General features: G+C 45.3%; 3 protein-coding genes across 5 annotated transcripts; all 3 read left to right on the top strand.

The window, feature by feature from the left end:
• Window positions 1-226: 226 nt before the first annotated feature.
• On the top strand, window positions 227-2,529 carry LOC136942422 (transmembrane emp24 domain-containing protein 6-like). Its single transcript, XM_067235323.1, has 4 exons — window positions 227-433; window positions 1,439-1,565; window positions 1,738-1,901; window positions 2,180-2,529. Exons 1-4 carry the CDS (start codon window positions 227-229, stop codon window positions 2,411-2,413), a joined length of 732 nt encoding a protein of 243 aa, XP_067091424.1. The 3' UTR covers window positions 2,414-2,529.
• A 284-nt stretch (window positions 2,530-2,813) lies between these two features.
• On the top strand, window positions 2,814-4,261 carry LOC136942437 (transmembrane emp24 domain-containing protein 6-like). Its single transcript, XM_067235343.1, has 4 exons — window positions 2,814-3,023; window positions 3,426-3,552; window positions 3,734-3,888; window positions 4,019-4,261. Exons 1-4 carry the CDS (start codon window positions 2,814-2,816, stop codon window positions 4,238-4,240), a joined length of 714 nt encoding a protein of 237 aa, XP_067091444.1. The 3' UTR covers window positions 4,241-4,261.
• A 5,164-nt stretch (window positions 4,262-9,425) lies between these two features.
• Window positions 9,426-14,173, top strand: LOC136942204 (mixed lineage kinase domain-like protein). 3 transcript variants are annotated; one of them, XM_067235038.1, is made up of 11 exons: window positions 9,426-9,563; window positions 10,450-10,903; window positions 11,089-11,172; window positions 11,500-11,674; window positions 11,853-11,947; window positions 12,051-12,186; window positions 12,654-12,738; window positions 12,830-12,969; window positions 13,262-13,311; window positions 13,427-13,567; window positions 13,700-14,173. In XM_067235038.1, the coding sequence occupies exons 2-11, from the start codon at window positions 10,456-10,458 to the stop codon at window positions 13,744-13,746; spliced, it is 1,401 nt and encodes a 466-aa protein (XP_067091139.1). In that variant the 5' UTR covers window positions 9,426-9,563; window positions 10,450-10,455; the 3' UTR covers window positions 13,747-14,173. The 3 variants fall into 3 exon arrangements, 1 of the variants encoding a protein (XP_067091139.1); XR_010876585.1 differs by lacking the exon at window positions 13,262-13,311; XR_010876584.1 differs by lacking the exon at window positions 13,700-14,173 and having other exon boundaries at window positions 12,830-13,119; window positions 13,427-13,499.
• The last annotated feature ends 183 nt before the right edge of the window (window positions 14,174-14,356 follow it).

Genomic DNA, 14,356 nt, shown 5'->3' with positions numbered 1-14,356 from the left:
ACATTTACCTATCACACTAGGCCTGATCAGTGAGCACATCAAGCATTGATAATGATGCAGCAGGGAAGTATTTGAACAGGCCTGAGGCCTAACACCACCTGTTACAAGACCTAGCTGTTCCCATCCCAAACCCACCACCCAGACCAGAAGACTGGGTTAATCATTTCCTGCCCCACGACCAAACTCCCTCTGCAACACATCACTCAGCTAGCTACTCCACGGAGACATGATCATTGCCATGTGGTGCCGGCTGCTGTGTGCGGTTCTGCTGGTCCTGCCCGACCAGGCTGGGGGGGAGGAGCCCAACCCGTCGGACCAGAGCCTCTTCTGGGGAGCGGACCAGTACGACTTCTCCATCGTGGTCCCTGCGGCTGGCCTGGAGTGCTTCTGGCATTTCGCTCACCATGGGGAGCGGTTCTACCTGACGTTCATGGTGAGTCAGTAGTCGCCCAACCTTACTGGTGCATTGAAACACATGTTGTTTGACCACCGAGAGACTGTAATGACTTTAACACTAAGCTGTAAGATGTAGTCACTGAGTCAAGAAAGCAGGCAACATACGGCGTACACACAGCTGCCCTGAACCAGGGTACACACAGCTGCCCTGAACCAGGGTACACACAGCTGCCCTGAACCAGGGTACACACAGCTGCCCTGAACCAGGGTACACACAGCTGCCCTGAACCAGGGTACACACAGCTGCCCTGAACCAGGAGTACACACAGCTGCCCTGAACCAGGGTACACACAGCTGCCCTGAACCAGGGTACACACAGCTGCCCTGAACCAGGGTACACACAGCTGCCCTGAACCAGGGTACACACAGCTGCCCTGAACCAGGGTACACACAGCTGCCCTGAACCAGGGTACACACAGCTGCCCTGAACCAGGGTACACACAGCTGCCCTGAACCAGGAGTACACACAGCTGCCCTGAACCAGGGTACACACAGCTGCCCTGAACCAGGGTACACACAGCTGCCCTGAACCAGGGTACACACAGCTGCCCTGAACCAGGGTACACACAGCTGCCCTGAACCACACAGTGTTGTACAGTGTTGTGCAATATTTTGGGGAAGGGCAGTGTTCTCAGAGATTACTATGAAAATTAATTCAGCTTCATGTACACTTCAATGTTTGTGTGGTGCTGTGTGTGTGTGTGTGTTTGTGTGCTATGCCTTGTGTGCTTGAGTGTGTGTGTGGTGCTGTGTGGGGTGCTGTGTATGTGTGTGGTGCTTTATGTGTGTGTATATGTGTGTGTATGGGGGGGGGGGGTGCTGTGTGTGTGTATGGTGCTGTGTGTGTGTGTGGGGGGGTGCTGTGTGTGTGTATGGTGCTGTGTGTGTGTGTGTGTGCGTGTGTATGGTGCTGTGTGTGTGTGTGTGTGTGTGTGTGTGTGCGTGTGTGTGTGTGTGTGTGTGTGTGTGTGTTCCTCCCCAGGTCCAGTGGGTGACAGGCGTTGGCCACGACAGACACCTCTCGGTCACTGTCAACGCTCCCAGCAGCCTGATTGTGGGCCAAGCTGATGACGCTCAGGGTCAGATCAGCTTTGCAGCTGAAGAAACAGGTCACTGTGTTAATGTCCATAATCTTAGCACACATGCTGTATCATTCTACACACCCTGAATGAATACATAGCTCAAAACCTAAACACTGTTTTGGAGTGTACCTCACTGTAGCCTTCATGCTATATGTTGTCTTGCAACGTGGACTCTACAATAGTTTGTTTTGAATTCCAGGTTTCTATCAAATGTGCTTCAGCAACTTCCACAACCATTTTGGCAGCATGCAGGTGTTCCTGGACTTTGGTGTGTACTACGAGGGCCAGAAGCAGAAGGAGGAAGAGCTCAAGACCAAGGAAGAAGTCAGCAGAGACTTGAACAACACTCTGTCTTCTATTGTGGTAGGAAAAGAAACATGCACATCGTCCATGTCACCAAACTGTGGTTGTTCATCAAGACTGTGTGCAAGCATGAATCAATGTGGTCTGTTTATTAACATCTACAAAGCACAGGGTGATATCATGTTCTGCGTGTGAACAAAATGCACTGCAGCGTAACACATACAGAATAACCTCAATTAATTTTCGTGCACAGTATTGACAACTGTACATAATCAGTTTGGAATTCGTGTTGACATGACAACCTGTCTTCTCTCGTCTCACTTCCTCCACACCACCAGGGGGCCTCCCACCGACTGGAGAACTACGTCTTCCACATGTTCCGGCACTACAACTTTGGCCGGATGAGAAGAGGAGCAGACTACTATCTCCTGCTGTCGAATAACACGTATGTGACCTGGTGGTCTGCAGCGCAGAGTGTGGTCATCGTCCTGGCAGGCTGCCTGCAGCTGCTGTTCCTCAAGAGGCTGTTCCACACCAAGGACGCCACGGAGGCAGAGAAACCACGATGCTGAGGCCAGACTGGGACCCAGTCAGGTTCCACACCCAGAGAGATGATCAGGAGTTCCCCTCTAGACAGATTCACTACCCAGAGCTGATATCGGCTAATTTGTTATATTGCTTTTCTTTTAGTACCAATAATACTGTAATACAATAATTGAAATTCAATAAAATATCATACTTTTGACTAAACATACAAAACATAAGTACAATGCCTCTTTTGTTCTGAGTTTGCGTGATGTTTACAGACAGTACAGTAGCGCACCACTGATTACAGCCTCAGTGCAGTTCTGGGATCACGGGAGAGCGAGTGGTTAATCATTCTCCTTGTCTCCATATCTTAATAATCGGCATAAGGCAACACTGGCTCCCTCCATCTTACCTTCCCAGTGAGAGCAGCCAGTCAGTGTCTGGATGCAGACCATGTCGGCTGGACTGTGGTTCCCAGCCCTCCTGCTCCTCCTGAGTCATGACGGCTCAGGGCAGAAGACAGAGGCACATCTGGAGCCCGGTGCGTTCAGAGGGTCGGACCAGTACGACTTTGCCATCGTGGTTCCAGCCTCCGGACGAGAGTGCTTCTGGCACTTTGCCCATCAGAGTGGCAACTTCTACTTAACCTACATGGTGAGTACTGGCCTGTATGTGCGTCAAGCATGTGTAACGTTTGTACACAATGCATTTGGCCAGAGACGAGTGAATCCGTACAATGTCATGAGATAATCTTCCTATGAGTTTGTGGAATTTGGTATAACAGTGAAACACTGTCTGACCTCTACGGTCTGGTCTCCTTGGGCTTATCAGCAGGACTTACAGTGTGGGTGATTCTAGCTCTCCTCTTCTGATCTTACCCTTAACAATGTGTGCCAAGTTCAACACTTTGCATTCCTGTAAAAGGAAGATATAAGGGAGGAGAGGAGAAATTTGATGGAAATATAATAAAGTGGTTCGGTTACCTAAAGGCTGTGTGTGTCTGTATCTGTGTGTGTCTGTGTACATGTGTGTATTTGTGTGTATGTGTGTGTGTAGGTGCAGTGGGTGACAGGGATTGCCAGTAACCACCAGCTCTTTGCCACTGTCACTGCCCCAGACGGCACCCTCATGGCCTCTAGCAGCAACACCATCGGACAGATCCACTTCCTCACTGAGGTCACAGGTATGGGCAGCCATTAATTTCATCTGAGTTACTCTTAACATGCGCATCATAAAAATATATTACACTTCTTAAAATATTGATTGATTGGTTGTGGCTGTGTTGGCCTTACTGAATAAGTCCAGACTCCATTCAATCTGGGGTGCCTTGAATAATGTATCCCTCACTGATTTCCTTTCAATAGGTTTCTATAAGATGTGTCTGGGCAATTACAACAATAACTTTGGGGGAATGAGAGTCTTTCTCAGTTTCGGAGTTTTCTACGAAGGCTTTAAGGAAGCCAGGAAGGAGACAGAAGAAGGATACAGGGTCCTTAACAGCACTCTGTCCAACATTGAGGTATCAAAAAGAGATGGGAGGTTTTCTGTCAAATCAACTTTAACGAATGTCTGTATTTTGGAAAAAGATTTGTTTTTTCATTCCAGTCCGTGTACTAAAAAACCTGACCGAGTCTGCGTATCTTGTCTAGGAGAGCACCAAGAAGTTGCAAGGACATATTTACCAGATGTGGAGGCTCTACAACTTTGCCCGAATGAGGAGAGGAGCGGATCACTATCTCCTGCTCTCTAACTTCAACTACGTGACCTGGTGGTCCGTGGCGCAGAGCGCGGTCATCGTCCTGGCAGGCTGCCTGCAGCTGTTCTTCCTGAAGAGGCTCTTCCACACAGACACCAAGAGACCGCGCTGCTAAGGCATCTTGCGTCAAATAGCCTTTTTGTTCATAAGAATATTAATTATTGTTTCAAAGGTTAAAACGATAAAAAAAAATATGGCCACTACACCGTGTGATCCTTGTGGGAAGATAGTTTAAAAAAATTATATAGGGTGAGTTCAGGTAATGTGGGACATCAGGTAAAGTGGGACAGCTATGCATTTTGATGATTTGATATGTATAAAACCGACAGTCAATCACCAAAGCTGATCTTGACTCTTAACTAACACTTCGAGTCACTATGACTATGCAGTGGTTTTGATTTGTCTGACATCATCAGAGTAGGCGTGGTCTGGCTTGACAGGTCTGTACAGAAAAAATGCTTTGTAAATTCAGCGGCATATGACATTCTATTTCTCAATAAGGCTGGCAAATTAATTTAAATTAAGTTAAAATAAGTACTATTGCAGCATAATGAAGGGGTTTAACCACTGATTGAAACACACACAAAAATGTGTAAAATTATGATTTGTTAGCAAACAAAAAACTTTTGTGGGACAGCATTCTTCAGGTAAAGTGGGACATTGAAGGATTTAATTTGTTGTGTCTATTCCGATATGTAATGATAGTATTCAATGACACAAGTCTGTGTTCTAGAAAGAGTGGTCTGGAGTTGCAGAGGTCCGATAATATCAGCTTTAATACAGCAGTTGGAAATCAACAAGTAGGCTACAGAGCTCTGGGGTTGTCTACGTTTCCCTACCCGCAACAGAGTTTGGGTTGGTTCACGAAGTCCAACTCACTATCTGTCCCTGCCCCAGCATGTATTATACAGTGCAGTAAAAAAAAAAAAAAACACAAGAAGAGGGTTGAGCTTGTTCTCCTGTGCAGCAGGGAGTTGTTCTTGCCTACGCGTCCCACCTGCTCGGGTGCCGTCTCCACCTGGTTTCAAGGTTGTTTCTGAAAATGAAGAGATAGAGACACAAAATACAGCCTTTTTCCCACACTCTGTGGTCGAAACTCGTCTGGATTGTTCCTCTTTCTCCGACCACACCCATGACTCCCCCTGCCCTGTGTGAGACACAATGTTTAAGCCTGAGGACACTTCTAAGTTCATAAGACATAACTTTAATAAGCACAATGCATTCTTTAACATCTAGTAATTCTTTGTTTATCCTATAAAAGTAATTAAATTAGACAGTTCTCACATTTTTTATACCAATGGATCACACTGCACTGAAGTTTCGCAACTAAATAACACCTTACACTGGCATTGAACCAACGCTTTTAGACTCTAAACTATTATTATTGATATTAGCAGACTAGGCTGACAGACAGGCCCTCCCCCACTGCTGAACAACTGCACACACAGCCCTGCTCAGCCAAGATGCCCCACCATTGGAAATTCCCAGGCGAAACACTGCAAATGAATTAACACCAATATAACACATAGATTTACACACATTTTCAATCATTTTCAAAACGACTCATTACAGATAATGGCACCAAGAAAGGCAGGGCAGAGAAAGGCAGAGAAAGGGAAGAAAAGAAGAAGAAAGGAAGATGGACAAAGTCAGGGAGGAAGAAAGGTAGGAAGAAAAGGAATGAGACACGACATGTGGTCTGAAAAAAGAATAAAAGGGGCAATTGATGAGCATAAAAGGCAGGTGGAATCAGGACAGAAGGCGAATATTCGTTTTTTGTCCAGATCTTGGGATGTCCCCAAATCGACTCTACAGAGAAGAGTGAGAGGGTCAGTAAGTGGATTGAACCATGCCTCCGGTAGAAGCCGAGCTAGAACTTGCCAACATGCTTACATTTACATTTAGTCATTTAGCAGACGCTCTTATCCAGAGCGACTTACAGTAAGTACAGGGACATTCCCCTGAGGCAAGTAGGGTGAAGTGCCTTGCCCAAGGACACAACGTCATTTGGCACGGCCAGGAATCGAACTGGCAACCTTCAGATTACTAGCCCGCTTCCCTCACCGCTCAGCCACCTGACATGCTGACCTTGTTGTCACAGCGTGGTTTTCCTCTCCTGACGTAAGAGAGTATGCCTTTGAGTATGCCACTGCAAATGGCATCCATGGGTTCTCACAAACCAAACAAAAGGCTGGGTACTATTGGTTTCAGGAGTTCATGAAATGAAACCCAATCCTGGGCATTCGTAAGCCTGAATCTCTCTCCGTTGCAAGGGTGGCTGGGATGAACCCAGGAATTGTAAATAAATGGTTCCGTGACTACGAGGCTCTGATCGAGGAATTGGGCCTTAAAAATCTACCCTCTCACCTCAGGAACTGCGATGAGTCGGGTTTGCAGGACAACTTCACCTTGAGCAGTGCAATAGGGGAAGTTGGGAAGCCCACCATCCTGGCAGCCTTTAATGCTGTTGGAACGTACTCCCCATTGATGGTGATTTTCAAGGGGAAAAGGGTTCGGAATGAGTGGCTGTATGGGTCTCCTGGCAAAGCACTCGTTAGGGTATCTGACAATGGGTGGATTAATACAGAGCTTTGAGTGGGGGAAAACCTTTGTTGCGGAGCTACCTAAAGTTGACATATTGCCGTATTTTCGCCTCCTTGATGGGCATAGCAGCCATGTCTACAACATTGAGTTCCTTACACACATGTCACACAATGTTCATGTGGTGAGCTATCCACCACACACCACACATGCTCTTCAGCCAGCTGACAGGTCTCTGTTCAAAAGCCTAAAGCATCACTGGTCTGAGGGGGTCGAAGGTGGAACAGAGAGTCTTGTGGTGTAAAGCTGCCCAAGATCAAGTTTTTTTCAGTGTTTACGGAAGCCTGGAAGAAAACTGCCACTGTGGAAAATGCCCAGTCTGGGTTCAGGGCAACAAGGATGTTTTCTGTAAACATGAACATGATCTCTGCTGACTTCTTTGTACCCAGTACAACAACTGAGAGGGAACAGCAGCCTCTAGCCCCTGCAAGAGAAAACATCAGCATGCAGGGTATGGATACCCTGGAGGTTACAACTGTTGGTGGACCACAGCCTGGAGAGCTGCAGCCTAACAATTTGCCATTCACTCCACCTGCAACTGGCCTTGATGTAACTGCCCATCCCTCCACTCAAAATCCTATGAGGCCCTCAATCAGCTTCTCTGATTTGATTTCGGTACCACAACGTGAGAGGACAACAAGAAAGCCCCGTGCCAAGCCGCCATCCTACCATTTGACCAGCCAGGAGCATTTCCTCTACATGGATAGAGCCAGAAAAGGAAAAGTTGTTCCAAAACAGAAAAAAGGAAAGGTGGTCGCGAACGACAACACTAGATGCACCGGCTGTCAGAAGGCCTATGGGGATAAAGAAGACCCCAAAAATATTGAGGACTGGATTTAATGTAACATGTGCGAGCTATGGTACCACGAGTCTTGTGCCGAAGAAAACGGACTCCTTGACGATGCATCTTGTACTTGCAAGGAATGCTTCACAATGTAAATAAAAATTCCGTATTCGCGGTGTCATTACTCTGCTCTACAGTGGCATCTGGTGGTGTATGTGGAGGGAGGGGAGGCCCCCCCTCCCCCTTATCTAAACAAAATGTAACAAAATGTAACAAAAACTAAAAAGGGTACAATTTGTAGGGTGTACTTGCTTGCGTCGGTTGCAGATGGGTCCATTTAATATGAAACAAGCTGAACCCCCTTTGAGACAAGCTATTCTAACAACGTTGTCACCGGCAGTATTTTTCAGATGGAATCGCGATTCAAACGGTACTGTACCATCTGCTAACTGAAAATATGCCCTCAAACGCGACTTTTTAGTCTCAGTCTAGAGCCCTGCATGGAGAAGCTGAATTATGCTACGAGCAAGCTAGCCTAGCTGCTGTTGCTAGCCAATCTTCACTGAGGGGATTGTTTGAATGCGCCAGAAATGAAAAACGTTTCTTTTGACATAAAGTTTAGGCTGTGGCATTGAATACAGGGATGCACCACACAAGCTTGAGTTTAAATACATAATTTATTGTGACATTACTTACTGTATATGCAAGTCTTGAATTGCTTAAATGTATAATGCTGCTAGTACACCACGGCACGATACGATACTTGCTGTGCAACAGCAATGCACGTTGTATCCATGTGTCGTTGCTAACGTGTGCTGACGTTGTGACGTAGGCTAGCACTGAGTTCCCTTCGTTGACACAAGGCACTTTTTGCCACAAAAACTGAATTTCAGCCTAAACCGTGCAACGGAATGTAAATAACAATACAAGCAACTCATGCGATTAGCGTGTGGGGGGCCTCAAAAAATAAAAATAAAAAAGTCCATAGCCCAGGGGCCTCAAGTGCTATTAAGACGCCCCTGCCCACGCCCCTGCCCCTGCCTACGCCCCTGCCCACGCCCCTGCCCACACCCCTGCCCACGCCCCTGCCCACGCCCCTGCCCACGCTCCTGCCCCTGCCCACGCCCCTGCCCACGCCCCTGCCCACGCCCCTGCCCACGCCCCTGCCCACGCCCCTGCCCACGCCCCTGCCCACACCCCTGCCCACGCCCCTGCCCACGCCCCTGCCCACGCCCCTGCCCACGCTCCTGCCCCTGCCCACGCCCCTGCCCACGCCCCTGCCCCTGCCCACGCCCCTGCCCACGCCCCTGCCCACGCCCCTGCCCACGCCCCTGCCCACGCCCCTGCCCACGCCCCTGCCCACGCCCCTGCCCACATTACCTGAAAATGCTGCCTGAGTGAGAGGGTCATGTTATGTTTGAAAGTGTGTAGCTTCTAAAATATTGTGTATTCCCATTATATTCCATCATGAAAATGTTCCTAAGCCCTAAAGCGATTTAAAGAAACACCACTGGGGTGAGTTAACAGTTTTTTTGTAAGTCTACTGGAGCCTCTACCAAAACGTTTCCCACATTACCTGAAATCACCCTATATATTTTTTTTAAATATTAGCTACACTACTACCTGTATGATGTGATCATTCATAATTGTAAGATGGTTGGTTTTACAGCAACAATAAATACTTTTCATAAATCTATGATGCAGTCACCAAATTAAAAAGTATTGATTTACTGTTCCTATTGATTTGTTGAGGTGGATGACATCTTAAGTGATGCTTGGAATACCAATCAGGTAAGGCAGCAGGACTCATCCAATCAGCAGTGTGAGGAGCAACCTCTGCCACAAGGCCCTTGACAGTAGGCGGAGAGGTCGTCTGGAGCTGCTCTCTGATTGGCGGAACGATGGCTGCTGAGAGGAACTACCGAGCTTCGTGTCATCGTTTCAGTCCAGTCATAAAATAACCTGCAGTGCAGATAGTGTTTCTTAAACTGTACTCAATTCTTCTGAGGCTATAATTAAGCTGCCGTTCAGTGTACCAGACGTACAAAAACAGGTATGTTTGCTAATAATTTAACTGTTTTCAGAGTTTTGAAAGTAAAGATCTTTTGCTTGTAAATATAAATGAAAAGTAAATATATATATGTATATATAGCGGGAGTCAGATGGCTGAGCGGTGAGGGAGTCGGGCTAGTAATCTGAAGGTTGCCAGTTCGATTCCTGGCCGTGTCAATTGACGTTGTGTCATTGGGCAAGGCACTTCACCCTAGTTGCTTCGGGGGGGAATGTCCCTGTACTTACTGTAAGTCTGCTAAATGTCTAAATGTAAATATATATATATATATATATATATATATATATATACAATATTAACTTACTTTGAATTCATATTTATATACAAATTGCTTTTTGAATGTATTATTCTATATTTTCCCCACTTACTTTCTTATGAGAAAGTTAATTTAACATACCGTACAACAGGGCTTTGTTAATTTGGCCAATCTCAAAAATTGTAGAGGGGAGTTTCTAGCAACTTGCAACTTGCTCAGGAAATGGAAATCAGTTCCGTTATTGGTTATACGGAAGTTGTTAGTTTCATATTGGCAATTTATTTGACGTTTTTCTAGGGTTTACCAGGGATTCTCTAACATAGTGTAATACAGACATTCACAGTTTTCAGTGTCATTCCGGTTTCTTTGTCATGCCCATGTTATTAAGTGATAAATCGGTCACGTTGTGTTAAGTTCTAAACAGACTTTTAAGTTTAAAAAAATCTATTTTGTAGACATTATATTGTATGTTTTATATCCCTGCAGACTTATGAAAGAAAAATATTTTTGCTGTTTCCTTTTGCTGTATGTAACTTTGGTCCTCTCTGTGTCTGGCCGTAGACAAGTCAAACTCCGTTCATATTCTCCTTCCCCTCATTCATCTCTCTCCAGGCAGACATGGATATTATTGAACCCATCTTGTCCATAGCGGAGAAGCTCTATGATTTGTGTAAGGAAGTGAAGGCCAACAAGGAACGCTGTCAGCGCTTGGCCGCTCGTGTCTCTGCTCTGGCACAGCTGGTCAGAGTGATACAGAAGAGTGGATTTGGACCTAATCCTGACATCGTGAAGAAAGGTCTTAACGAACTCAAAATCACGCTCGAGTCCGCGCAAGGCTTGGTGCAGAAATATGTTGACTCACGTTTCCTGAAGCGCATCGTGCGGGCTTATGACCACGGAGAGGAGATTGGAAGTTTGAACGAGCGGCTGAACGACGCAGCCCAAGTGCTCTCCCTCGCTCTGCAGGTGGAACAGAGGGATAGGCATCTGGACAGTTTCAGGGAGGAAACTCGGAGGACACAGGATGAGAAAGACACCAAGGTTGATCGAATGGAGCTGGAGAAAAGTGAGTTTACTTTTACTAAACTGTCTGGAAAGTTGTTTACCCAACCAAAGTGTAAGTTGCCATATAGTAAAAACGATTTCACATTTAGGATTGGTTTGTCTTCACGGGGATGGTCAAGTCTCTCAGTACATCACCTCAAGGTTTGACTGGTTGCAGTTTCAAGGTCATGTGTATTTATACCACAGTGCTACAGACAGTGGAGGACACTAAGGAAAGCGTGGACGCCACTCAGAAAGATGTGCAAGATATCAAAGCCATGCTGGAATCCTGTACGTATTGTAACCGCGCTCCATAGACTTAGTGATAACATTTCTTGCTAGCCATGTTAGGGTAATCTTTGGTGAAATTCCAGTAGACCAACATAGCTACAGTGCTGCAGTAGATGCTGTGTTTTAGAACAGATTTAGCTGTGTGCTTCAGAATCCACTGATCAGAGTCAAGCCTCCTTGGTTTCTATATGTTTATTGTTGCACCAACCAAAGCAAATTCCTCATACTTGTAAACATACCTGGCAATAAACCAGATTCTTAGATTCAGATTCTCTTCCATGTCCATACGTACTATATTACTTTGTGTTGTCTGATTATTATTTGCAGTGAAGAAACCTTGCGTTTCTCCAAACATCCGAGAAATCAAACCAGAGGAGATCCGTTATGACCATCCTAAAGAGCCCTTCATGACTTCAGCCTGCTCACAAGTCTTCAAAGCAGAGTACAATAAATTTACGGTGGCTGTCAAAAGATACTCCAACCCGATGTGTAACACCCCAAGGTTTGTTAACATGTCCTGACAGATGAATACGGTTATGAATATGCCAGCATGTGAAAACAACAATGTTTTAATATTGATATACAAATGACATCTAACTGCTTTTTTTCCTAACTGTCGTATATAATTTTGTGTGTGTCCGGAATAAAGAAATAATAATAATAATAAATCCCTCCCAAAGTCAAATAAGACACATCTTTCTAAAGGAAGTTGAAACTATGAGGCGCTTTGAGTCACCGAACATCCTGCGAATGTTTGGCATCTGTGTCCAAGATGGTGAGGGAACTACATAAGACTACAAGACAAGCATCACATGATCACATGGCATCACATGATCACACTGCATCACATGATCCTCCCTCCCTCCTGCCCCCTGCAGGGCCATCCCCAGACTACCTGATTGTGATGGAGTACTGTGAAAGGGGCAGTCTGAGGCAGGTGCTGGACTCCCAGTCTAACTTGAGCTGGTACCGCAAGGCTCACATGTGTAGAGGAGCAGCTCAAGGCCTTTACAGGTAACATGGAATCACAGAAATTGAGCTGACATGACGACCTAACCGTAGGAACAACCCCTGCTCCTGTACTCTGAGCACTAGAGGATGGTAAAAAGTTGTCAGAAGATGAAGTAGGATAAAGCTACCAGTCATGACTTCCATTCGGTTCACTAGTACCCTAGTGTTTATTAACCGTACACCTACTGTATACCTCAGGGGCGTAGCCAGAATAATCTTTTTGTGTAGGCATAGAAAAATATGGATAGGCATCTTTTCATATTTTTTTACTTATTTACTTTGCGATGTGCACCCGGTGCAAAAAAAATTCAGAGATATTTTCATTTTTTGGGGAGGCCTTAGAACAAATTGGTTAGGCCTGTGCCTACCCGTGGCTACGCCCCTGGTATACCTACTTTAAATATGTTTTCCATTTGAATGAAATTATTGGAGTGCTCATGTAAGTTAAGATATATGTTTTACCCCTGCAGGTTGCACCAATCAGAAGAGAAGTTCAAAGTGCACGGATGCATCAGTAGCAGCAAGTTCCTGGTGGCTTCTGGATACATCGTGAAGGTACGGACATAGACACAACTCAGGTGTGTTGTGTTGGGTGCTCGCTCACCTGGCCTGTCTCTGACACACCTTGTGTCTGTATGTGTTTCAGCTTGGTGGCTTTGAGTTGGCAAAGACAGAGACGTCGTTGAAGAAATCGAAGACCAGAAAGAGCAGCATGCTATGTTACAGCTCCCCTGAGCACCTGGAGAGCATCAACTGTCCTTACACCAAGGCCTGTGAGATATACAGGTCAGCACGCTCTAACACTGTCCTTACACCAAGGCCTGTGAGATATACAGGTCAGCACGCTCTAACACTGTCTTTACACCAAGGCCTGTGAGATATACAGGTCAGCACGCTCAAACACTGTCCTTACACCAAGGCCTGTGAGATATACAGGTCAGCCCGCTCTAACAGAGCCAGACACAGATGAAGGATCGAGTGAGTGGGAGTGTGAGAGTGTGCTACATAAAGTGAATTAATTCTAATTAAATACTTTATGAATTAAATTGATATCTGCTCTGCTCGCTTTACTTGACAGCTTTGGCATTGTCCTGTGGGAAATTGCAACCCGCATGATTCCATTCAAAGGTATATGTATCATATTATTGTATGATTTTAAAAATAGTGTGTATATATAGATGATGACTACTGGAAACTTTTTCAGTTTCTTGTGGTGACTGTCTTTTCAAAAATGTAATTTCAGATGCCTCAGTCGAGGAGATTTACCAGAAGGTGTGTGTTGACAAAATGAATGAGCGACTGCCTGGTGATTGTCCTGAGGATCTGAGAGAATTGATTGACGCTTGTCGCTCCTATGATGGCTTCTTCAGACCAACAGCTGGAGGTAACCCAGGATAGGATGTTTCTAATAACAGAAAATCATTTTTTTCTTGTGTTTCTTAAATGCTCTTTGGCCTTGGAATGTAGAAGGTATATTTTAATCGTAAAGGTTAAATCATGCTGTTTTGTTCCACAGTGCTTGCAGACAAACTTCTTAAAGTCTTGGAGAATCTCGAAGACTGATGCAACGGATCATAATTTCTTAAACGGCTGGACCTGGAAGAGCAGGGAAACAATAAACGAAGATAAACTGCAATGAAAGCAATGTTGAAGAAGGATAAATAATGTTGTCTTATCTGAATATTATACACACACGTTCATATTTTACACGTATGTTGCCCAGAGTGTGATACAATGATAATCGAGGGGGTCAACTTCTTCTCAAGGGCGTAAAGTAATATTTACGATTACAGGTAAGAACGATGAATGATGTTTCCTACTGTCTTACTGATCAGTATTCAAGGAATATTTTGAAAGCCTGGGGTCGAGGTAATACCGTCAGTGTAAATATATTTTATTTTATTAAAGCACTTGTTCACCTTGTCTGTCAGCACAAACTACGTTGGTTGATTATTGTGCAGTATGTGATACAAACTACACTATGATTCATTAAAAAAGATTTATTCAAACCACTGTTTTAGTAATTCTGTAAAGTATTCATCTGTGAAAGAAAAAATGCGTGGCACTCGTTGCAACCCCGAGTTAGAAGTTTGGCTCAGCACCAATAATAATGGTGAAACATTGACTGGGCGGGCAATGAACACCAGCGCGGGAGTTCGAGCTTTCCTTTCGG

The sequence above is a fragment of the Osmerus mordax genome, chromosome 4 (assembly GCF_038355195.1).
Source record: "Osmerus mordax isolate fOsmMor3 chromosome 4, fOsmMor3.pri, whole genome shotgun sequence".
NCBI classification, from domain to species: Eukaryota; Metazoa; Chordata; class Actinopteri; order Osmeriformes; family Osmeridae; genus Osmerus; species Osmerus mordax.
The sequence above is the reverse complement of the archived record's forward strand: the minus strand, read 5'-3'. Positions and strand labels throughout refer to the sequence as shown.

What these genes read in the sequence shown, in the direction of transcription:
- LOC136942437 (XM_067235343.1), top strand. Translation starts at nt 2,814, where the DNA reads ATGCAGACCATGTCGGCTGGACTGTGGTTCCCAGCCCTCCTGCTCCTC. An exon ending in CTTCCTCACTGAGGTCACAG is followed by an intron (nt 3,553 to 3,733) that starts GTATGGGCAGCC and finishes TCCTTTCAATAG; the next exon opens with GTTTCTATAAGATGTGTCTG. An exon ending in GCACTCTGTCCAACATTGAG is followed by an intron (nt 3,889 to 4,018) that starts GTATCAAAAAGA and finishes TATCTTGTCTAG; the next exon opens with GAGAGCACCAAGAAGTTGCA.
- LOC136942204 (XM_067235038.1), top strand. Translation starts at nt 10,456, where the DNA reads ATGGATATTATTGAACCCATCTTGTCCATAGCGGAGAAGCTCTATGAT. An exon ending in CAAAGCCATGCTGGAATCCT is followed by an intron (nt 11,173 to 11,499) that starts GTACGTATTGTA and finishes TATTATTTGCAG; the next exon opens with TGAAGAAACCTTGCGTTTCT. An exon ending in GCAGCTCAAGGCCTTTACAG is followed by an intron (nt 12,187 to 12,653) that starts GTAACATGGAAT and finishes TTACCCCTGCAG; the next exon opens with GTTGCACCAATCAGAAGAGA.
- LOC136942422 (XM_067235323.1), top strand. Translation starts at nt 227, where the DNA reads ATGATCATTGCCATGTGGTGCCGGCTGCTGTGTGCGGTTCTGCTGGTC. An exon ending in GGTTCTACCTGACGTTCATG is followed by an intron (nt 434 to 1,438) that starts GTGAGTCAGTAG and finishes GTTCCTCCCCAG; the next exon opens with GTCCAGTGGGTGACAGGCGT. An exon ending in CTTTGCAGCTGAAGAAACAG is followed by an intron (nt 1,566 to 1,737) that starts GTCACTGTGTTA and finishes TTTGAATTCCAG; the next exon opens with GTTTCTATCAAATGTGCTTC.